Here is a 23,778-nt window from a genome sequence, read left to right on the forward strand (position 1 = left end):
AAGTTATCTGCTGGTGTTAAAATATTTATTTACTATTTCATGTTTGAAATGCTGATCAGACTTGGAAAAACGTGAGGAAATTCTAAGAGGATTGCATGTTTTTACCAACTACCTTCAATGGTTTTAACTTAATATAATACAAATCTACGTCGTATGGACTCTTCGTGGCAAGTCATTCATATTCACATGATTATATTGGTGATTTCTTTTGAGCCATATATTTGTTAAAAAAAAATCTTAAAAAAAAAAAAAAAATCACAGGAGAAGTCATGTTTCTGCTGTAACTGTTGGTATCAAAGTGTTTTCCCTCTGGTTTCGAAGTCTTTCCATCAGCCCGCTGGTCTTCAGTTTATATACACACCTTATTATTATTATTATTTTTTTATTATAGCCTTCACACAGTCAGGTATTCTTTGAGTTTGTCCATGATGGCGGGCATTTTGTCAGTTGGAACCAGCATCACTGTCCTGAACGGCTTCATGGGAACGTCGTCGAAGGACCACCTGCCGCTCAAACAGGAGTCCGCCTCCTCCTGGACTGAGTAGTGGAACTTGAGGATGGCCTGCTGTAAGTAGAACACACACCATGCTTTAACAGGGTTCATACAGGATTCTACAAGTTAAGTTTAAGACTTTTAAAACTTAGAACAGAATTTAATGCCTATTTCACAACCATATTGGCAAAAATTGTGACTCCTAGAATTTAGGAAAATGTATTTATTTACTCCAATGCCTTGATTCATGGGGCTGCAAAGTTGGCGATAATTGGTTCCTAATTTCAATATAAATTGTCTGGTTGAACTGAGTTGACTATAAGGATGTAACGATATGAACATTTCATATCACGGTTATTGTGACCAAATTATCACGGTGATCATTATTATCGCGGTATTATTGAAATTATGCTCAAAATGTTCAAAAGTACTTAAACACACACTGAAATAATTTAACAAAGTTGTATTTAAAAATAAATAAATAAAATAATTGGCACAACGTACCTTCTGTTGCAGAAACATGCAAATATTAACCTTTAGGGTTCTGAGCCTATTTTATCCGTTTTCAGTCCTTTTGATTTTGCCTTTATATACTATATAAACAAATGTTTATTATACCCATGTTTGGGATCTTTTTTCAGCACAACTTCATCTATATCATCTGTCTATTATTTTTTTCACTTTAACCTACTTTATCAAAAGGCCAAAAAACACACAAAAAATATAAAATCTGATTTGAAAAATGTATATACTTTATTGCATAAGTAACACACAGATGCTTAACGAACCTTTTCAAAGACTTTAAGAGTGAATATTGGTTCCAAATATTAGGTATGTCAAATCAAAATTGTAATAAATTAAAACTATACTCAAATATTTGACATAAAAGCAGGTCTTTACATAGGCATTTTCTCCCCTAAAAGTGCGGTAATGTGGGTTTTTTTTTTTTTTTTTGTGGATTTTATGTGTTTTCTTACTTGCTGTTTTTAATCACCTTTTACACGTTTCTTTTATAATGTTTTAAATGTGTTTCTTTTTCCCTGTTGTTGCATTTCAATGTCCTGTGTGAAGCAACTTGAATTGCCTTGTTGCTGAAATGTGCTATACAAATAAACTTGCCTTGCCTAATCAAACACAGTTATCATGATAATTAGAATTTAAACGGTAATACTAACCATCTGCAATTTTACTGCGGTTTATCGTTATACCGGTAATCGTTACATCCCTAGTTGACTAAATGTGTCTGTTAAATGTCCAAGCTGCAAACAAAGTAATGTTAAACACAATTCAACAAACAAGTTTATTGCAACATAACTTAACCCTTAGGGGTCCACAGTCACGGCCCTGTGACTGAATCACATGATATTTTCAACACGTAACGTAGGAAGTCGGTCACGTCGACCACTGAGGGTAATTGCATTTGAAAGTGCTGGCTGGAAACACTCTCCCACTTTTTATTTGATGTTGATAGAGCAAAGACAACTGGAGATACGACGGTTTGAAACCAGAGCAAAAAAACGCAAGTAAATTGTGAAAATGAGGTGGGGGGGGGCGTTAGATTTCTTACCATATCTTCGTCGTGTTTTGTCCTTTTTCAAACGGAAAAAACTGTCTGAATCTGCGGATTCTAATCCACAGACTGCATTAGCATTACAGGTAAGGGTGAGGATGACTCCCACCTGAACTGGATGCAGAACCTGGGAGGACCAGGGGGGGAAACCGGAGAAAACACCTATGTTAAGATCTGCTTTTATGTCAACTATTTGAGTATAGTTTTAATTTAGTACAATTTTAATTTTCTATACCTAATATTTTGAACCAATACTCTCTTTTAAAGTCTTTGAAAAGGTTAATTAAGCATTGTTGTGTTATTTATGCAATAAATTATTTAAATTTTTCAAATCTGATTTTATATTTTTTGTACCAAACATGGGTATAATGAACATTTCTTTATATAGTATATAAAAGTAATATCAAAAGTACTCAAAAACAGCCAAAATAGGCTCAGACCCCTAAGGGTTAAGACCTACCATATCAAATTTAATACCTTTTTTAAGTCTTTTTTTTTTTAAGGTATTAAATGCAGATTTGTAAATTCAAGACTGTTAAGACTTAAGACCCTGCAGGAACCCTGTTTATTATTATTATATATTTTATTCTTTTCTCTTTTTTATCTCAACACACAGACCTGGCTAACTATATTTTGTTCGATCATGTACTATTGACTGAATGACAACAAAGCCAGTTCTGTCTGAGTTTATATAAATCTATAATAAAATAAATTGGAGCACAATGAAGTTGATGTAACTTCAGCTTCACAATCCAAACTATTTATAAAACATAAATGTTATTTCAGATATTTCATCACATTTCAGGCCAAACATTCTTTTGACAACTGCTGTACAAATTAAAATTTGATCAGAAGGGGAATTAAATGTTTAGAAATGTAAAGATCTGCTGTCAGTTATCATCCAGTATACGCTCTAACCTGTGCTGTGGTTTTATTCGACCGTACCTCATAGAGAATTCCTCCTCTGCGTTGATGAACATGTACTCCTCTTTAGGAGCTCCTCCTCCTCTGGCTGGGATGGTCTTAGATGCTTCTTTGCAGGTTTTGCTGATCAACAGGCAGTAGTGACACTTCCCACTGGGCTTATTTGTCCTCTGAGCTTCAGCTATTTCTCCCCTGAAAGAAAAAAATAATTAACCCGTTTACTTTATAATAGTGTCTTGGTTTCAAGTGTGAATGAAGATATTTGATATTCCAACCATTTAGACTCCTTTTACTCTAGAGCACTCAATTAGTACTCAATTAACTCGATTAATAACCTGTAAATGATGAGAACTCCAAATTTTCTTCTTGGTTTAATGTGAAAAAATAACATTACACTATGAAAATATTTACATTTACAACCTATGCTTTACTTCAAAAGAGCAAAACTAGTCCAGTTGAACCTAAAGGAACCACCAAGAAGAACAATGACCTGGAGAAATTGCTCTTATTCAGTTACAAACTTCAAAATTTTAACAATATTATACCTGTTACCAAATGTTTGTGTAACATTGTGTGTAATATACATGTACGAATGATAAGTTGAGGCATAATATGGTTAAAATTGTACTTATTTTTCTTACAAAATGTAAGTTTTTTTCATGTTATTCACGTGTTTTTTTTCTGAAGGACAGTTTGTCAATGTAAATATTTTCAGAATTTAATGTTTTTTTATTGCATGAAAACAAAAAGAAAACTTGCTCCGTTGGCAGATTTTTTTTCGCTTAATTCAAGCAAAAAAAATTTGAACACGTGAAAACGATCTTCTTGGTAAGATTTCTTGAAATAAGATTTTCAGGATCTATTGTCTAAAAATCAGTTCTTATATCTCACTGAAAAGTTACGGTGATTATGTCTTATTTTAAGTGTGATGAGATATTTTGACTAGAAATGAGAAAAATACACTTGGTAAGATTTAGATTTTTTTTCCCGGTGCACTGACAATATTCACGATCAAGGCTGACAAATAATTTTAGTTCAGGGGCCACATACAAACCAATTCAATCCCCAGTGGGTCACACCAGTAAATACTATCATAATAACCTATAAATATTGATAACTTGGAATTTATGTCTTTTTTTGCGTAAAAAAAAAAAAGTCAAATTAAACCTGAGCAAGTACGATTATGTCTTATTTTAAGTGTGATGAGATATTTTGACTAGAAATGAGAAAAATCCACTTGGTAAGATTAAGATTTTTTTCCAGTGTACACAATGTAAAAGTGAAACTGGGGGTGGGAGTAAATAAGTTTTACTTCTTCTCACTCCCTTTTAGGCTACTAAGGGTGTATATTAATAGTGAATTATTGTATATATTTATGTATATTGAGTACATATATTGATGTGTATAATACATGGATGTCATATTATCTTATTACTTATTGTGAAATTGACTCAACACTGTACCTGGAGTGCACAAGCTCGAAATAAACCAATCAATTATCTTACGAGTCTGGCCCATTTGAGTTCAAATGAGGCTGAATGTGGCCCCTGAAGGAAAATGATTTTGACACCCCTGCTCTAGAGAATTCACTCTATATGAAGTGTAAAGTGTTTTCAGAGCTGATTATATATGTCAAAGCGCAATATATATTTATCTCTACCGTTTCTTAGTTGGTTGACATGCTTGCCTTTATTCTGTATATATACTGACACTTTTTTTTTTCTTTTAAACTGTTTTACTCTACGCACCACAAGAGAGTTGTCTCTTTTAATTTCGTTGTACATATTGGCTAAAATTTACTTAGAGGGTCAAATGAGCGGCCATTTTTGTCAAAAAAAAAAAAAAGTTGTAAGAAATGCACAGAACTGTGTTGAAATAATGCTAATACATTTGTGCACAGACTACTGATATTATTTGACAGTGGAAGCTCTATTTTCAGAAATATCTGATTGTGAATAGCACGTGTATGTGAAAACTTTTGCTGGTGGACGGATGTGACATTACCCATGATGCTCTGGTCAGTACCAGTACTTTATTAGTAATAAACTTATATACTTACTATTGCTAATTCTCCTCTTATTCATAAATGTTAGTATTGTGGATCTAAAACAATAACATCTGACACAAAAACACAAAATGTGGCAGTGGACGGATGTGACATGGTTGTTACAGATCCCATCATACTGATGCTCGGCAGCCATGTCACCATTTCCACTAATGATCCCTGTGCAAAAACTAGGATCAGAATTATTTATTGTATAGTTTATCATCATACTAAAGAGGAAATAACAATATAGAATTGTTATTTCTTTATAAAAATGCTTATTATTAGAAAACTGTTGATTTAAAAAGTGTCGTGTGACATTCTTAACTCTTTCAGTGCCACGGGCCGATCAGATCGGCTTTGGAGAACACGCCATATTTGTGTACAAACAAACCATCCACCCCCATTTCTTTCTCACATTTCGATGACGTTCTTTCAAATCTTCTTGCAAATTACGATCAATAATGAATCGGCTGCGTTCCGGTGCGTTTGAATCTAAGTAGCAATCGTTCGGATGTTACCGAGCGGTTTTTGACAAGGAAGAGCTCGCGTTTCGTTTTCTGCTTGGGAAATTTTATGAATGAATTTATGAATGAAATCATATGCAAATTAGATGGCCATTTTGTAGTAATATCATAAACACAGCGATCTGTCAAAACAGTCCCATCTGCTAGAAAATGAGTTCTGATGACGATTCAGACTTCGATTATAAAACGACGCGAATACTGAAAAACGGCCAAGTTCTGTGGCACTTTTAAGGCTTATTAGCCCCTTAACTGTCTGGCCCGAAAGAGTTAATGTATGTATTGGTGTAACGTAAGCAGGATGGATCAGCACCATACTCCATATTGCAACCTGTACAAATAAACATGTGAATGTAGGATAGAATCTTGTAAGAAAAATTGGGGAATCTAAAAGAATAGAATATTTGTTTTTTCAGGTAATTCAGTTCAAATATAACTTGGCCATTTGTGACATGAAAATATAGCATTAATTGTGATGAAATTGGACATTTTTGAGCTGAAAACATAGTTCATATGAGCATCAACATGTTGCAACAGAACTGAAATCCTGTAAATTTGCAGAACTTGCATTTACCCACACAAAGTTCCTTTAGGGATTCACTTCGATTGATTTCTTATGCACAAAGACATAAATAGACCTCTAAGCAAATTTTAGCCCATATGTATAATGACAATACAGGCATTCTGTTCTATTCTATTGTTGGCAGACGGACACTCACTGTAGCTGTGTGTGCAGTGGGAGGGCGATCTGTGGCGGGACGTTGATGAAGCGCTCACTCAGCAGGAGCCCCACAGGTTTACTGGTGTCATTGAGGATCAGTTCTAGCTGTTCGGTCACGCTGTGGCCGCAGTTTTCTCACACTGCTCCACGATGAGCTCTTTCACCTCCTCCACACACTGTACGCCCTGCCGTCACACACACACACAATTAAACTTGAAATGAACTAACCTTGCATGTATTTATCCCCTCCGTCGACAGGGGCCGTTAAGTGGCTTTATGTGACTGGATTACCTTTCTCTCTGTAAGGTTAAGCATAGTGATGAAACCAAACACCTCATCTGGGTCATCGTCATCGCTGTCCTCCCGGTACTTCGGCTTGCTGCGGCAGAGTAAGGACATCAGTGATGCATAAATGATGGAGATACAACCTTAAAAAGTCACCTGCACTGTATAATATGAGACTGAAGGTAATGACGGCGTACCGAATTACCCACCTTAATGACGCTTCCGATGTGATTCTGTTGAATGATGATGTCTGTCATCTCCGACGTGTTCACATGAGCTTTTAAGAACAGCTGAAATGAAACCGCACAGATAGATAAATTGAAAAGCCCTCATCCTTTACACCACGCTGGAAAGTGTAATACAGTCACGGAAAAAAGACTACTTGACCACACTTATTTTCTTCACTTTCTTGTTCATTTTAATGCCTGGTACAACTAAAGGTACATTTGTTTGACAAATATAATGAGAGCAACAAAATATCTCATAGTAGTTTAATTTCAGGAGCTGATATCTATCCATTTTCTATGTTTTCTTGATAATAACCAAATTCACTTCAGTTCTTACATCAATATCTATGGCATTGTACTGACAAAAACAGTGCTTTAGACATTCAGTGTTTTCTTTTGTCTGTTTTAGTCACTTGATACACACAGGAGTTAGTACTTGATTGCATAACCATTATTTTTGATGAGCTTTAACGGTCTAATAATTTTTCTGCAACTGTACATATGTTATGAAATCTGTTTCCTTAATTGTGTTGGAAGGAAATGCTATGTGATTCCTTTGGATGCTTGTGAATATCCTTTACAGGCTTGTTTAGTATAATGTGTATTTGTGTAATTATATCCAAACACAGAAAACTGACAAAAAACTGACTTTTTAATTAGTTTAATTTTTCTGCGACTGTCTATGTAAGAAATCAGTTCATTAACCCTTATGACATATTCCCTGGACTTTGATTCGTGTTTTTTTTTTCCTTATTATTTGCTGTTTGGAACTTACTTGAGGTCACCTGGATGCAATTACAACATTAATACTGTCACTAAACAGGTTTTATAGGAAAAATACACTGATAAAAATTGTAACTGTGCAAAACCAAAGTCAGAAACGGCCAGTGAATGTATAAGATTTTGGAATGAAATGAAAATATGCTTCCCAGATCAACAAAATAACTTTAAATGTTGATACGTCTTATCTCGCAGACTGCGTGCGAAAAGAACTGATGTCATTTCTGAGAAAAACCACGACAATATCAATAAAGAGCCGGAATTCAGAGCAGATCCCCCCACAAGGCAAACTGACTGTAGTTCACTCACAGGGACAAAATAAGTGACATCAGGGAGTTAATGCAAACACCCAAAAGAATAACTTAATTTTAAAAAAATCTGATGTAGAAAAATATCATCCCAAACCTGCTGCAACAGCTTCTTTATCCCGTTGAAGTCACTGCCTGTGAGGGCGTGAGCTTCGAAGTCCACTACGACCTCCTGAAGAACAAAGAGGAGAGTAAATATCAGATTAGACTTATGCATATAAGTGCATGCTTATTACTGTATTTATTATTATAATTACTATTTCTTGTCATTTTTTGTCACTTTAACATTTTTTTTTTTATTGTATTTGATTCATATTTTTTTGTGCTGTTGTACGTTTGAATTTCCCTCTTGGAGGATAATAAAGTATATCTAATCTTATATTTATACATGTGTTAAACAGAACACATATGTATGTAGAAACTAAAAATATGTTAATAAGGCACATGTTACTACACTACAATTCAGTGGTGATCTACAGTCGTGGCCAAAGGTTTTGACAAAGATAAACATTTTGTTTGCACCAGCTTAACCCCTTCAGTCTTTGTAGAAATATGTTTACATATTTCTGAGATACACTGAAGAACAATTCTAAGATTTTTTTATGTGTCAAAGACTTTAATTGGCGAATTTATCACATCTACTTGTGTCAGTGTCAAAACCTTTGGTCACAACAATGTGTATGTCAGGCATGTCCAAAGTCCGGCCAGGGGGCCAATCACGGCCCGCGGTCAGATTTTATACGGCCCACAGCTTGGGTTTTATGTTATATTATTTATGGCCCACTTGGACTGTTGAACAGAGTACATGAATCATAAAAGGTTCAAAATGCAGTTCCTCCTTTCACCTCATGGTGGCAGCACCACTCTAACTCTATCTGGCTCTGTGACTTTGCCGTGAACCTTTTTCGCTAATTTCTAACCACGGCGCCTGTAAATAAAAAAACGAAAGTTGACAGTGAGGGCCGCCGCTTCCAGGAGAGATGGGAATTACATTTTTTTTCACTGAAAATCGAGACAATTATGTTTGCCTAATTTGTCAACAGACTGTTGCCTTGTTTAAGGAATTCAATGTAAAGAGACACGAGCAGACAAAACATGCTAACGCATACGACAAGCTAGCAGGGAGTGAGCGCTCTGAAAAAGTGAAGCAAATTCCAGCTGCTTTAAACTCAGCAGTGACTCTTCATGTGAACCTGGGAGTTCAATGAATTCACCACCAGGGCAGGCGACCAAGTTGCCAGGTTAGTTGCCTATAATTGCTGGTGTTATGTACTTGTAGATGTGACACAAATATTACTTTCTGAATGATTTTGTGAAAGACAAGAGTAAGAGTCATATGTTTTCATCTTAAATGTTAACAGACTTTGCATTACTGAGTAATATATGAGTAATGATTACTCATATAAGTCATGTTTAAAATGAATGTGGGGTTAAGATTTTTATCAACTTGGAAGTTTAAGATACTCCACACAGTTTGTTCTATGTTATCTGACTCCAGATGTGAAAGGAAGGGAGAATTTTTTTTTTTTTTTTTTTTTTTAATTTGTTCACACCTGAGTGGCTTAGATTTGGTTACATTGCCATTTAAAAAATGATATTGTGACAATGAAAATAAAACTGTTGTAGAACAGTGCATTATATGTAATTTTTACTGTTTAAAAAATGTCTGAAGGGACCACTGGCCCCTGGCAATGTCCACATTATCAGATCTGGCCCTCTTGAAAAAAAGTTTGGACACCCCTGGTGTATGTGAACTTTACCTAAATATTTCCATCCTCTGCTACTCCATTACAACTCAGAGCCAAATATGGATCTGTTTACACTTCTATACTTATCGGCTAAAATTTACTTAGGGGGTCAAATGAGTGGCCAATTTTGTCAAAAAAAAAAAAAAAAAAAAAAACAAAAAAAAAAAGTTGTAAGAAATGCACAGAACTGTGTTGAAATAATGCCAATACATTTATGCAGACTACTGATATTATTTGACAGTGGAAGCTCTATTTTCAGAAATATTGGATTTGGAATAGCACGTGTATGTGAAAACTTTTGCTGGTGGACGGACGTGACATTACCCATGATGCTCTGGTCAGTACCAGTACTTTATTAGTAATAAACTTGTAGACTTACTATTGCTAATTCTCCTCTTATTCATAAATGTTAGTATTGTGGATCTAAAACAATAACAGCTGACACAAAAACGCAAAATGTGGCAGTGGACGGATGTGACATGGTTGTTGTGGATCCCATCATACTGATGCTCGGCAGCCATGTCACCGTTTACACTAATGATCCCTGTGCAAAAACTAGGATCAGAATTATTTATTGTATAGTTTAGCATCATACTAAAGAGGAAATAACAATATAGAATTGTTATTTCTTTATAAAAATGCTTATTATTAGAAAACTGTTGATTTAAAAAAGTGACGTGTGACATTCTTAATGTATGTATCGGCGTAACATAAGCAGGATGGATCAGCACCATACTCCATATTGAACCTGTAAAAATAAAACATGTGATATGTAGGATAGAATCTGGGAAGAAAAACTGGGGAATCTCAAAGAATAGAATATTTGTTTTTCAGGTAAATTCAGTTCAAATATAACTTGGGCCATTTGTGACATGAAATATAGCATGAATTGTGATGAAATTGGACATTTTTGAGCTGAAAACATAGTTCATATGACCATCAACATGTTGAACAGAACTGAAATCCTGTAAATTTGCAGAACTTGTATTACCAACACAAAGTTCCTTTGGGGATTCACTTAGATTGATTTCTAATGCACAAAGACAGAAATAAGACCTCTAAGCAAATTTTAGCTGTTATACATTAACACACTTACATAATTACTATGCAATTAACTAATACACTGATATGTTTAAGAAGAGATCAAGCTGACTATCTGTATTTAACCCTTTCATGCATAGTGGTCACTCCAGTGGACAGTTCTTCTCCAGCTGCTCTCTTGTATATTCATGGGTTTTGTTGTTTCAGTTCCATATCAGCCGACACAGTGGATGCTTATGCATCATCCCATACACTGTAATTCATACCATTACTGTAACTTTGCTGTTCTTGATAAACCTGATCTGCAGTTACATGTTTGAGTGGAAATCAATTGTTACTTGTTAGAAAAAAGTTTTTTTTTTTTGCATATTATCTCCATGAAAAGAGTAATAATTTGCAATAGAATATGTTAAAATGTGACAAAACATCAGATTTATTTCATTGTTTTAAAATCAATTTTGATATTGGGTTTTAAACACGTTTCTTTACTTCAAAATTAAATGCATGGACATTTTGTAACTCCATGGAAAAAAAAAAAAAACTTGATCACATTGTTGTTGTTTTTTATTCATGCCTATGGAGGAATAAAAACAGTCAAGAAAAAAAATCTTAATTAAGGTTCTCATAATTAACGCATGAAAGGGTTAAAGCAATTATGACTCCCACATTGCAGCTGTAACATTTACTTACCATTACTATTATCATTCATACTTTAATTTCTAACACATGTTGGTGCTGCTGCTCGTAATGTGTGCTTTTACTTAAAGTTTTGAATAACAGTTTTTACACTGCAGTATTTCCACGTCAATGCATTTAGTATTCATACATTAATATATGATAACATTAACAGTAAACTTCATGCTACTGTGCTGCCTCTGTTAGCCAACAGCTGCTTTAGCTAGCTAACTAGCCAGGCCATAACACAACCGGAAGTTCTCCGTTATTCTACCTCGTTTATCTCCTCCTCGGATGCTTCGCTGTCCTCCTCTCCGGAGTCGTCATCATCTTCCAGGTCCTCATCTGAGCTGTTATCACTTTCCTCGGGGTTTTCGCCCAAACCTACTGCTCTCCTCTTAGCTGACGAAGCCATGCCGACTGCAAACATGCAACACGCGTGTCCAGAGAGTGGGCGTGGCAACACTCACTGATCTGCAAAAGACAGCGACGGAGGAAACTGAGGCTGTGCGACCGCCATTACGGCTCCGTACGTACACTTTACGGCTACACCCAGAGCCGCAATGGCAGTTTATGTCTGTTAGTTGCATGGATTTAAACCATTTTCCAAAATAGGGACCAAAAGTATCTAGATTTTGTCTTAACTACACTTTGTACGTCATCATTTCATGTACTTAGCAACACAATTAAATAAATAAGGATATATTTAAAGTTTTTGATTATTTAATATTTAATTAGAATAGCTTTATGAAGGTTGTTCAATTTTAGCCGACTTCCCCCCCCCTTCTTTACCGGAAGTAATTCAGTGACCCTTCAGCTGTCAGCTCCACACAACGTAGGTAAAAAGGGAACAATAATTGTCTTTTCTTGCATTATTTGCATTAATTTTTAACGTTAAAGCTGGCGTGGATGTATTTCTGCTGGCTGTTTTGAACATGTTTAATTGAGAGCAGAAGTACGACTGCTAACTAAGCTAATTTGTCACATTCCAGATGCTAACTTATGTAAACAACAACACACTAGCAGACATTTACCTGTAATTTAATAAGATGCACAGGATTTTATGAGCATATATATGGTATTTTTGCCTTTTATTTGGTTTGCAGATGCAGTCCAATAATCGTGACTCGACAGCTTTGTTATCAGTATTTTGCACATGTCAGTTTGACAGGGTGTAGCTTAGCTTTTCATGCTTTCACACACCCCTTTAGTGTTTTTGACTTTGTCTTCACTTTTAGCAGCAACATTCTCATCCACTCTGGTTTGTTCTGTTTTATTCTTCTTATTTTAATTCAATTATCCAGGGATTTAAGGCCTTTTTCCGAGATGCAGGTCCTGCTTCTCAAAGAGCCTAGGGATGGAGAATCTGGACCTGATCCTTATATTAAGGTAACAGACCCTATCCATTAACATTTACTTTTTAAGAACTCAATAAAAATTCAAGGGTGGAGGAAGCACTCAGTTATAAGTAACATTAAAAGTGCAAATATTATATTATGAAAATACTGTACCACAAGTAAAACTTCTGCACACAGAAACTCACTTAAGAAAATGTTATCAGTGAAATATAATTAAAACATGAATAATAATTATTACTTATTATTAGTATTATTATTGCACTATTCAATTTAGGCATTTACATTCACATACTGTATATTTCTTCCCTCTATAATATGACTGTGAGGGACTCTTTTCCCTAATTTTATTTGGACTGGAGACATGAAATAGAAAACAAAAACATTTTTTCATGCCAGTAGAGGATGTTTTGGATTCATTTTACTGCTCCATTCATTAATGTGTTCATATTATTTCCCTCAGATGCTTATAGTTATAGATATTCTTCCTAAATCTTTTATCTGGATTGTTTGTCAGATTATCTGGATTTATCTGGATTGGAGACATGAAATAGAAAACAAATACATGTTTTCACTCCAGCAGATGATGTTTTGGATTCATTTTATTGAATCCATTTATTTTATGTGACTCAAATGCTCATAGATATTTAGATATACTTTCTAAACTGTTTAATCTACATTAGTGCATCATATACTATACAATCCTTGAGTATTGTAGTATTGGTGATCTGTGATAACTAAGTGATAATGATTTCAGAAGAAAAAAAATTCTTAAACCCTCTCAATCTTAAGTTCATCACCACATATGAAAGTGCATGAATCAAATGTAGTAGAGAAAAGAGTACAGAGGTATGAAAGTACATTAATTGAAGTTAAATTACATTAAAATTCATCTATAGTACAGTAGTTGATTAAAATACGTGGTATTAATCCTCCACTGGTTAAAATATGTTTTGGAAGAAGCTGTCGGTTCATTTACTTGTAATTCTTTGCATCTAAGCTCTGACTTTGTTTTTCTACAGGAGCTGGCATCACATGGACATAAAGCCACACTTATTCCTGTTCTGTCTTTTAAATTTGTCTCATTGAACACATTGACAGATAAGGTAACACCTGCTCTTAAAGTCGAACCTATTCAGTCACACTAACAATGTTGTCTCAGCCTTTGTTTTTTTTAAACATGTTGTCCATTTCAGATTTTCCAACCTGAAAAACATGGAGGTCTCATTTTTACCAGTCCAAGAGCAGTGGAGGCTGTGAAGATGTGCATAGAGGAAAGAAAGGAAGGTAAGACTGTACAGAGAGGCGACAATTAGACCTTTAAACATATAGACCCAGTGCTACTTTTGTGGCACTACTGAAATGTTTTATTCTCTCTATTCAATGTTTTTTGAGTGATTTGTCACCATTTATCACAATATTATCCACTGTATTTTGTATTTTTAAGTGAAAATCAGGTATTTTCCTATATTTAATCCATTGATCATGATAGATGTTCATAAAAGCCAGGGTAAAGTTGACAATTATTATTTCAGAAAAACAGAGAAAACTGTAGAAAAAGTGACTTTGTCACTCAAATATGTCATTACTGAACATAAACTAAGTGTTTCCATCTACTGTCATTTATCAAACTCCATGGGTTTTACTGGTGAATCAATGTTGTAGAAGATGACGTGCTTCCACGGTAACTAGGGAGCATCTGAACTTCCAAATGGGTCATTTCTGATGACCATGAAAATATGACAAACTGCATTTACACCATTATTACCACCGAAGGGGAGGCAAGGGGTGTTGTTTTTGGTTTGGTTTGTTTCTTTTTTGTTTGTTAACACTCTAGCAGCAAAACTATTGGTTGAATTCATACCAAATTGGGTTTATAGATTGACAGTTACCCAGAATAGATGTGAGTATATTTTGGGAAAAGTAGGTCAAAGTTTAAATTTTTAATGAATTTTTACATATTTTTCTTCTCCCGTTTACCTTGTAATGGACAAGATTTCACATGTCTATAAAAACATCAATTTTGTTTCAGTTGACTTCAAACTTGGCACATATATAGAGGCATTGATATGCTGACATCAGCACATGCGTAGACATGATGACATCAGCTGGATCGATGCCAAAATAAGCTACAATATGTGTGAGGGGTGGGGTTTGTTGTGCCTGGAACCACTTATTTCAATTGGTGATAGAGTTAGTGGATCAACAGTGTTAAATATTACAGATCAGTAGATGCTTTTGGTTGTCGGTTGATGTTGAATCTTTATGGGTTAATGCAACTGAATCCCTGGAAAAAAAAGATATATACTCAGACTGAAGCTAATTCTCCTGTAGATCTGATTAAAAGTGATGTTTCTCCTCATTATCATTCAGAATGGGGCAGCTCTGTGAAAGATAAGTGGAACACCAAGTCCATATATGTGGTGGGAAAGGCCACCGCTGCATTAGGTAGTTCATGAAACACATTTCTCTAAACTTACCGCTTTTACGCATTATTCCTTTAAATGCAGTCGAGCGTGAAGACAAAGTGTGGCAGGCACCTGGTGTTCACGGAAATGTGTGAACTGACGCTACTACCTTAGGCTGTGCACAAGTAACAGTTTACTGTGAATGTGTTTGGTCTTTGGAGTCTGAGCAGGTGCAGGTAGAAGCCTCCTGGGCTGTTTTTCACTGTTTTCTACACAGCAGAGCATGGCATTCTGGTCTAAATAAAGTTCATATCTGTGCAGTCCACTATACTGGCATCTTTAGCAGAACAATAGACAGACAGACAGACAGACAGAGAAAGAAAGAAAGAGGGAATTGTGGGTGGGAAGAAAGAAAGAAAGAACCTTAACCTGAAAGAAAGACAGAACTCTAACCCCAAAGAAAGAATAAAAGAATCATTACCAGAAAGAAAGAAAGAAAGAACCTTAACCTGAAAGAAAGAAAGAAAGAAAGAAAGATCCCTAACCCCAAAGAAAAAAAGAAAGAAAAAATCATTACCTGAAAGAGAAAAAGAAAGAACCCTAACCCCAAAGAAAGAAAGAACCTTAACCTGAAAGAAAGAAAGAAAGAAAGAAAGAACCCTAACCCCAAAGAAAGAACCCTAACCCCAAAGAAAGAAAGAACCTTAACCTGAAAGAAAGAAAGAAAGAAAGAACCCTAACCCCAGAGAAAGAAAGAACCTTAACCTGAAAGAAAGAAAGAAAGAAAGAAAGAAAGAACCCTAACCCCAGAGAAAGAACCCTAACCCCAAAGAAAGAAAGAACCTTAACCTGAAAGAAAGAAAGAAAGAAAGAAAGAAAGAAAGAAAGAACCCTAACCCCAGAGAAAGAACCCTAACCCCAGAGAAAGAAACAAAGAACCTTAACCTGAAAGAAAGAAAGAAAGAACCCTAACCCCAGAGAAAGAACCCTAACCCCAAAGAAAGAAAGAACCTTAACCTGAAAGAAAGAAAGAAAGAACCCTAACCCCAGAGAAAGAACCCTAACCCCAGAGAAAGAAACAAAGAACCTTAACCTGAAAGAAAGAAAGAAAGAACCCTAACCCCAGAGAAAGAACCCTAACCCCAGAGAAAGAAAGAACCTTAACCTGAAAGAAAGAAAGAAAGAACCCTAACCCCAGAGAAAGAACCCTAACCCCAGAGAAAGAAACAAAGAACCTTAACCTGAAAGAAAGAAAGTTCCCTAACTCAAAAGAAAGAAAGAAAGAACCTTAAGCTGAAAGAAAGAAGGATCCCTAACCCCAAAGAAAGAATAAAAGAATCATTACCAGCAAGAAAGAAAGAAAGAAAGAACCTTAACCTGAAAGAAAGAAAGATCCCTAACCCCAAGGTAAAAAAGAAAGAAAGAATCATTACCTGAAAGAGAAAAAGAAAGAAAGAACCCTAATCCCAAAGAAAGAAAGAAAGAACCTTAACCTGAAAGAAAGAAAGAAAGAAAGATCCCTAACCCCAAAGAAAGAAAGATCCCTAACCCCAAAGAAAGAAAGAAAGAACCTTAACCTGAAAGAAAGAAAGAAAGAAAGAAAGAAAGATCCCTAACCCCAAAGAAAGAAAGATCCCTAACCCCAAAGAAAGAAAGAACCCTAACCCCAGAGAAAGAAAGAAAAAAAGATCCCTAACCCCAAGAAAGAAAGAACCATAACCCCAAAGAAAGAAAGAACCCTAACCCCAGAGAAAGAAAGAAAAAAAGATCCCTAACCCCAAAGAAAGAAAGAACCCTAACCCCAGAGAAAGAAAGAAAGAAAGAACCCTAACCCCAAAGAAAGAAAGAAAGAACCTTAACCTGAAAGAAAGAAAGTTCCCTAACTCAAAAGAAAGAAAAAAAGAAAGAACCTTAAGCTGAAAGAAAGAAGGATCCCTAACCCCAAAGAAAGAATAAAAGAATCATTACCAGCAAGAAAGAAAGAAGGAACCTTACCCTGAAAGAAAGAAAGAAAGAAAGAAAGAACCCTAACCCCAAAGAAAGAAAGAAAGAAAGAACCCTAACCAACTAGATAGATAGATAGATAGATAGATAGATAGATAGATAGATAGATAGATAGATAGATAGATAGATAGATAGATAGATAGATGGATAGATGGATGGATGGATAGATAGATGGATGGATAGATGGATGGATAGATGGATATTGGGAAATTACAGAACAATGATAATGCTAATTCTGAATCATTTGGAATATTTGAAGTCCAACATTTAGCCCCTTTGACATGAACTGCCATGTTTTGCATTATGGTACAAAATTTGTTTTGCATTTTCTGCTCATGACAACATGTGACATCAGCATTTCTTTGCATATTCTGTGATGCCACTGACTGTTGGTGTCTGTTGACTGCTCTTCTTTCTCCTTGCACATTTTTTTCCGTTGCACATCTTTTAATTGCACCACTTAAGTTAAATGTTTACGCACTTTTTTTGTACAGAATTTTTTTTTTTTTTTTTTTAACTTTATTTAAACTCTGTTTTAGTTGTGTTTTTTTTAGTGCTTGTTTACTATGTTGTACAGAGCGAGCATAGCATAGTTTAAAAAAAACTGGAGTAAAATTCCTTGTATTCTTTTGAAGAAACTTGGCGAATGAAGGCGATTCTGATTCTGATTTCCTTTTCTCAGTCCGAGGTCTGGGTTTGAATCCTGTGGGTGAAGACACGGGCACCGCAGACGTCCTGTCCCGCGTTATCATTGAACGTACGATATGATATTTATATCCCCGCACTGTTTCGACACTGTTGGGTTTAATAGAAAAGGTAATATTAGCCTGATTAGTAATATGACCTTATACCAAACTCTCATCATAGGAGAGGACACAAATATTCCTCCACTTTTCTTCCCCTGTGGCTCCATCAAAAGGGAAGTCTTGCCGACAGCTTTGAGGGAAAGCGGTAAGCGTTTACACTAGCGTTTGTGGTTCCTGATTAAAATTCAAGGTGATAAGATTCCCATTTGGGGTTACACTAATTATAAACCAGTAATTGCTCTACCTTTATCACAGCGGGAATCTTTCTCTTCTTTGTTTCCAGGAGTGCCCCTAGAGACGCTGACTGTCTATCAAACAGCTGAACATCCAGATCTGGAGAAGAATCTCAACAACTACTTCACAGAGCAGGTACAGTCACACTATGTCACAGCTTTACGTGAAGATTTTAGGTTCCTTTTTCGCGTAGTATTTTACTTTTAGTTAGTATTTTAGTCTTAGTCTTCGTTAGCAATTTCTGCCGGATGAAAATTTCCAATTTTTTATATAGCTTTCATGGGACAATGTCTACAAAGTTTGTTCACAGTTTTGAGATATTTTCATTTTGGAATTTTTATACACAATTTTTTAAATATCGTCGGCTTCCTGATAAAACCTGCTAAGTGACATTTTTGGTTGGGAATAAAAATCTGCTATCTCCCCTATTATAGCTTCAAATTTCAGTCTCCTGTGAAAGTTGTTTACATTCCATCATAAGTACCAACATTAAAGGAACAGAATATTTTTTTTGCCATATTTCACAGTTTCCTGTTATATAAACAGTTTTTTGTTTCTCCTGTAAAATTTGCCAAAAGTCACATAGCAGGTTTGTTCAGCTGCATTATGTAATAAATTCCCATTATGTAATAAAAGTTTAAAATGTAATAAGAATGTCACGTCATCTTGTAATAAAGCCGCATTATGTAATAAACTGATGCATTTTGTAATAAAATACCTCAATGCATTATGTAGTAATTTTTTTCGCATTATGTAGTAAGTTATTACAATTTGAGAAATTTATTACAAAATGCACTTGACACATTTTTATTTCAGGAAAATGTAATGTGCTAAATTAATCTTTAAACTGTGTGGTTAAAGTTCTGATTCCATTACCTGTAGCTCCTGTGACTAATTTCTTCTAAATTGCTCTGAAATGATATTAATTTGGATTGTTATTACATAATGAACCATGTTATTAATTTTTTTAATAAAAATGTGTCAAGTGCATTTTGTAATCAATTCCTCAGATTGTAATAACTTACAACATAATGTGAAAAAAATTACTATATAATGCGTTGACAGTTTATTACAAAATGCGTCAGTTTATTACATAATGTGGCTTTATTACAAGATGACGTGACATTCTTATTACATTTTGAACTTTTATTACATAATGGGAATTTATTACATAATGCGACTTTTATCAGGAAGCCGATGATATTAAACATTTGCCTTTACCTTTAATGGTCCATATTTTGGTAGTTTATAACATGTAAATAGTTACAGATATCAATATAGTTACTATTGATCACTGATAGGAAATCATATATGGACTTGCATTTGTGTCCATAACCTCTGACCTTGAGTGACCTTGAAGGGTCAAACTCAAGATCACTAATGTCTAAAATTCCAAAATCTCCCTCTCCGAAACAACTAGGTGGATTAATTAAAAATTTTTTATGTCGTTTCCTTGGGACAATGTGTACACAGTTTGTTTGCAGTTTTGAGAAATTTAGGTTTTTGAATTTTTTACCCATTTTGAAATATTAAGGTGGGGTAGGAGATCCTGGAAAAACGGTTCAAGCAAGCTACATTTTGAAAATACACAATTCAAAAGTCCAAACCTCTTTCTTCAGATCCCCTCCCCCCCTGAAGCCACGCCTCCAGACTACCGGAATGCGCAATACTTGTTCCTGAGGGTTCACGAGTGCTATGCAGCATCAATTCGTGAAGAGGGGGGAGGGACAAATGACAGTTGAGTTTGATAGACATATCACTGTTCAATCATTTCAATGGGCCGGTTAAAATGATTGGATGGTGTTTTTTCAGTCCTGTCCATTCCACAGGTGACGGAAATTTTTTTATTTGTGTGTTAGAGCATTTAATTAATTGGTTGCAATTGGGGTGTGAAGGGGATTTTAAGCAATATTGTAAAAAAATGTTCCAGGAAAACATCTCCTACCCTACCTTTGAGAATTTGCTTTTACCTTTAATGGTCCGTATTTTGATGGTTTTTAACATGTAAATAGTTACAAATATCAATATAGTTACTATTAAGCACTGATAGGAAGTTAAATATGGACTTTCATTTGGGTCCATGACCTTTGACCTTGAGTGACCTTGAAGGGTCAAACTCAAAGTCACCAATGTCTAGATTTTAATGATCTTTTTCTCCAAAATTACTGGTTGGATTCATTTCCTTGTTTTTATGTGTCTTACAAATGTGCCTTAATGGTCCATATTTTGATGGTTTATAACATGTAAATAGTTACAGATATCAATATAGTTACTAATGATCACTGATAGGAAATCATATATGGACTTTCATTTGTGTCCATGACCTTTGACCTTGAGTGACCTTGAAGGGTCAAACTCAAGATCACTAATGTCTAAAATTCCAAAATCTCCTTCTCCAAAACAACTAGTCGGATTCATTTCAATTTTTTATGTCGTTTCCTTGGGACAATGTGTACATAGTTTGTTCGCAGTTTTGAGAAATTTAAATTTTTGAATTTTTGACCCATTTTTGAAATATTAAGAATCTGCTTTTACTTGTAATGGTCCATATTTTGATGGTTTATAACATGTAAATGGTTGCAGATATTAATATAGTTCCTATTGAGCACTGATAAGAAGTCATATATGGACTTTCATGTGGGTCCATGACCTTTGACCTTGTGTGACCTTGAAGGGTCAAACTCAAGGTCACCAGTGTCTAGATTTCAACTATCTTCTCTCCTCTGAGACGACAACTAATCGGATTAATTTCCATTTTTTATGTCGTTTCCTTGGGACAATGTCTACATAGTTTGTTCGCAGTTTTGAGAAATTTAAATTTTTGAATTTTTGACCCATTTTTGAAATATTAAGAATCTGCTTTTACTTCTAATGGTCCATATTCTCATGGTTTATAACACATAAATGGTTACAGATATCAGTATAGTTACTATTGAGCACTGATAGAAGTCATATATGGACTTTCATTTGGGTCCATGACCTTTGACCTTGAGTGACCTTGAAGGGTCAAACTCAAGATCACTAATGTCTAAAATTCCAAAATCTCCTTCTCCGAAACAACCAGTCAGATTAATTTCAGTTTTTTATGTCGTTTCCTTGGGACAATGTCTACATAGTTTGTTTGCAGTTTTAAGAAATTTAAATTTTTGAATTTTTGACCCATTTTTGAAATATTAAGAATCTGCTTTTACTTCTAATGGTCCATATTCTCATGGTTTATAACACATAAATGGTTACAGATATCAATATAGTTACTATTGAGCACTGATAGAAGTCATATATGGACTTTCATTTGGGGTCCATGACCTTTGACCTTGAAGGTTCGAATTCAAGGTCACCAATGTCTAGATTTCAACTATCTTCTTCTTCATCTTCATCTTCTTCATTTCAGTTTTTATGTATCTTCCTTGGGACACTGTCTACCATGTTTGTTCACTGTTTTGAGAAATTTAGATTTTTAAATTTTTGATGATTTTTACATTTTTTTTTAAATATTACAAATTTGCCTTTACTTATAATGGTCCATATTTGGATGGTTTATAACACGTATATGGTTACAGATATATCGTTACTATTGAACACTGATAGAAGTCATATGTGGACTTTTATAGAATTAGTTAGTTCTCCTCCAGTGAAAGTACCACCCACTTCTACTGGTAGATTGTTCTCCTGCATCCAGACCACAGGACTTTAACATAGAACAGAACCTGACAACCTCACAAATCCAATTTATTGATTCATAATAGAACATGCCGGTACATACCGACATTGGTCCTATATATTTTTTTGTGATCCGTAGGGAGTTCCTGCCAGCATAGCTTTCTTTAGTCCGTCAGGGGTGAAGTTCTGCCTTGAAGTGGTGCGGAAGCTTTCAAGGGAAGGGCTGACTCAGATAAAGGTGTGTTTTCCTCTCAGTTCATACTGTGTTACTGGTATCAGACTCTCCGTGTCTGTAACCCTCACCTTTGCTGTTTGGTTTCCAGTTTGCAGCCATAGGACCAACTACACGAGATGCGATGACAGCAGAAGGTCTGTGTGTCAGCGCTACAGCAGAAAAGCCAACAGCTGAACATCTGGGAGCAGCCATCGCCAAAGCCCTGCAGTAACACACGAACTTCAACACATAAATGGTGTTATTTCCACAACCTGTTGCCAGAATAATGTTGCCATTGTACATTTCTGCAACCACAGATAGTATAGAATATAGATTTCAAGATTCAAAGATTCAAGATTGCCATTTGTGCATATACACATAGGAATTCTTGTGCGGTCATTCAGATAGTCAGGTAAAAAACACCCCACATAATTCTATAAAAAAAAACAGGTACATCTATGAATATAAATATATATAAAAGTACACAAAAAAACAAAAAAGTGCATAAAAACCAACCCAGCAGACAATAAAATAAAATATATAAATACACCGCCAGGAAGTAGTCAGTCTAAACGAGCTCATATATATATATATATATATATATATATATATATATATATATATATATATATATATATATATATATATATATATATATATACATATACATATATATATATATATATATATATATATATATATATATATATATATATGTATGTATGTATGTCACAGTAGAGATTGAAATCCAGTAGGATTTCTAATCCTACTAGGACAGATAGTAATTGTAGTTTGTCCTAGGACAAACTGAAATCCTACAAGAAATTAGGATCTGAAGATTGGAATTCCTATCTGTCCTAGGAGAATTTACAATCCTACTAGGACAGATTGTAATTCTATTTGGAAGTGGGATCTGAAGATTGGAATTTTGGAATTTCAGTCTGTCCTACGATTTCGCTATCACCATTCCAGCTGAATTATTTTCATATCTTAGATCCAGTATATGGCCCTTAGGTCAACACACATTGTAACCAGGATGCCAGCCGTCCTATCTGGTCCAACCTTATTCAATGGCCGTTTGTAACTGTCATTGGTATGTAAATGAGACACATTTGTATTCAGAAATCGGTAGAATTTGAAAAACGTACCTGTAAACAACCCGTTGCCATGGCAACATACAATTTTATTATTATCTAATTGTTGCCAAGCCATTCAGAAAATGTACGATGTTAAAGTTGGCATTGGCATTTTGCTGCCCCCTGGTCTAGATGGTAGGGTTAAAAGTAAAAGAGACAACAATATTCTTACAAACCATGATTTTATTCAGAATTTACACAGACTTTGAATCTAATATTCTATAGAAACAACAATATTCTTACAAACCATGATTTCATTCAGAATTTACACAGACTTTGAATCTAATATTCTATAGAAACAACAATATTCTTACAAACCATGATTTCATTCAGAATTTACACAGACTTTGAATCTAATATTCTATAGCTAAGCTTCAAAGACTTTTTCTAAGACTTAAATGTGCTGCATACTACTCACTAGTTAAGTGACAATAACCTTAGTCTATAGTACTAACTTCAAAATTTCAAACAAGTAATACTATAGAGGTTTTGTCAGTTGTTTTTTTCTAATACTTAAAGGTGCTATATACTACTCAATAGTGACAATGAACTTAGTCTATAGCTAACTTCAAAATTTCAAACAAGTAATACTACAGAGGTTTTGTCAGTAATTTTTCTAAT

The 23,778-nt window shown here is 34.8% G+C and overlaps 2 protein-coding genes across 3 annotated transcripts; one reads left to right on the forward strand and one right to left on the reverse strand.

The window, feature by feature from the left end:
• On the reverse strand, positions 1–11,777 carry LOC115410526 (protein BCCIP homolog). The gene is given in 9 exon segments (XM_030122194.1): positions 1–571; positions 3,014–3,179; positions 6,275–6,398; positions 6,401–6,461; positions 6,568–6,639; positions 6,641–6,655; positions 6,771–6,851; positions 7,974–8,048; positions 11,615–11,777. Coding segments are annotated over 9 exon segments (927 nt in total). The 5' UTR covers positions 11,771–11,777; the 3' UTR covers positions 1–394.
• LOC115410525 (uroporphyrinogen-III synthase-like) lies at positions 10,620–22,450 on the forward strand. 2 transcript variants are annotated; one of them, XM_030122192.1, is made up of 10 exons: positions 10,620–10,624; positions 12,645–12,729; positions 13,718–13,801; positions 13,892–13,982; positions 15,069–15,143; positions 17,790–17,864; positions 17,975–18,058; positions 18,197–18,282; positions 21,947–22,045; positions 22,131–22,450. In XM_030122192.1, the coding sequence occupies exons 2-10, from the start codon at positions 12,667–12,669 to the stop codon at positions 22,251–22,253; spliced, it is 780 nt and encodes a 259-aa protein (XP_029978052.1). In that variant the 5' UTR covers positions 10,620–10,624; positions 12,645–12,666; the 3' UTR covers positions 22,254–22,450. The 2 variants fall into 2 exon arrangements, with proteins under 2 accessions (XP_029978052.1, XP_029978053.1); XM_030122193.1 differs by lacking the exon at positions 10,620–10,624 and adding an exon at positions 12,159–12,175.
• Positions 22,451–23,778: the final 1,328 nt, after the last annotated feature.

This window comes from Sphaeramia orbicularis, chromosome 19, assembly GCF_902148855.1.
Source record: "Sphaeramia orbicularis chromosome 19, fSphaOr1.1, whole genome shotgun sequence".
Lineage (NCBI taxonomy): Eukaryota > Metazoa > Chordata > Actinopteri > Kurtiformes > Apogonidae > Sphaeramia > Sphaeramia orbicularis.

Coding starts and splice junctions, on each gene's coding strand:
- LOC115410525 (XM_030122192.1), top strand. CDS start 12,667: ATGCAGGTCCTGCTTCTCAAAGAGCCTAGGGATGGAGAATCTGGACCT. Junction 13,983..15,068: donor CATAGAGGAAAGAAAGGAAG/GTAAGACTGTAC, acceptor ATTATCATTCAG/AATGGGGCAGCTCTGTGAAA. Junction 22,046..22,130: donor AAGGGCTGACTCAGATAAAG/GTGTGTTTTCCT, acceptor TTTGGTTTCCAG/TTTGCAGCCATAGGACCAAC.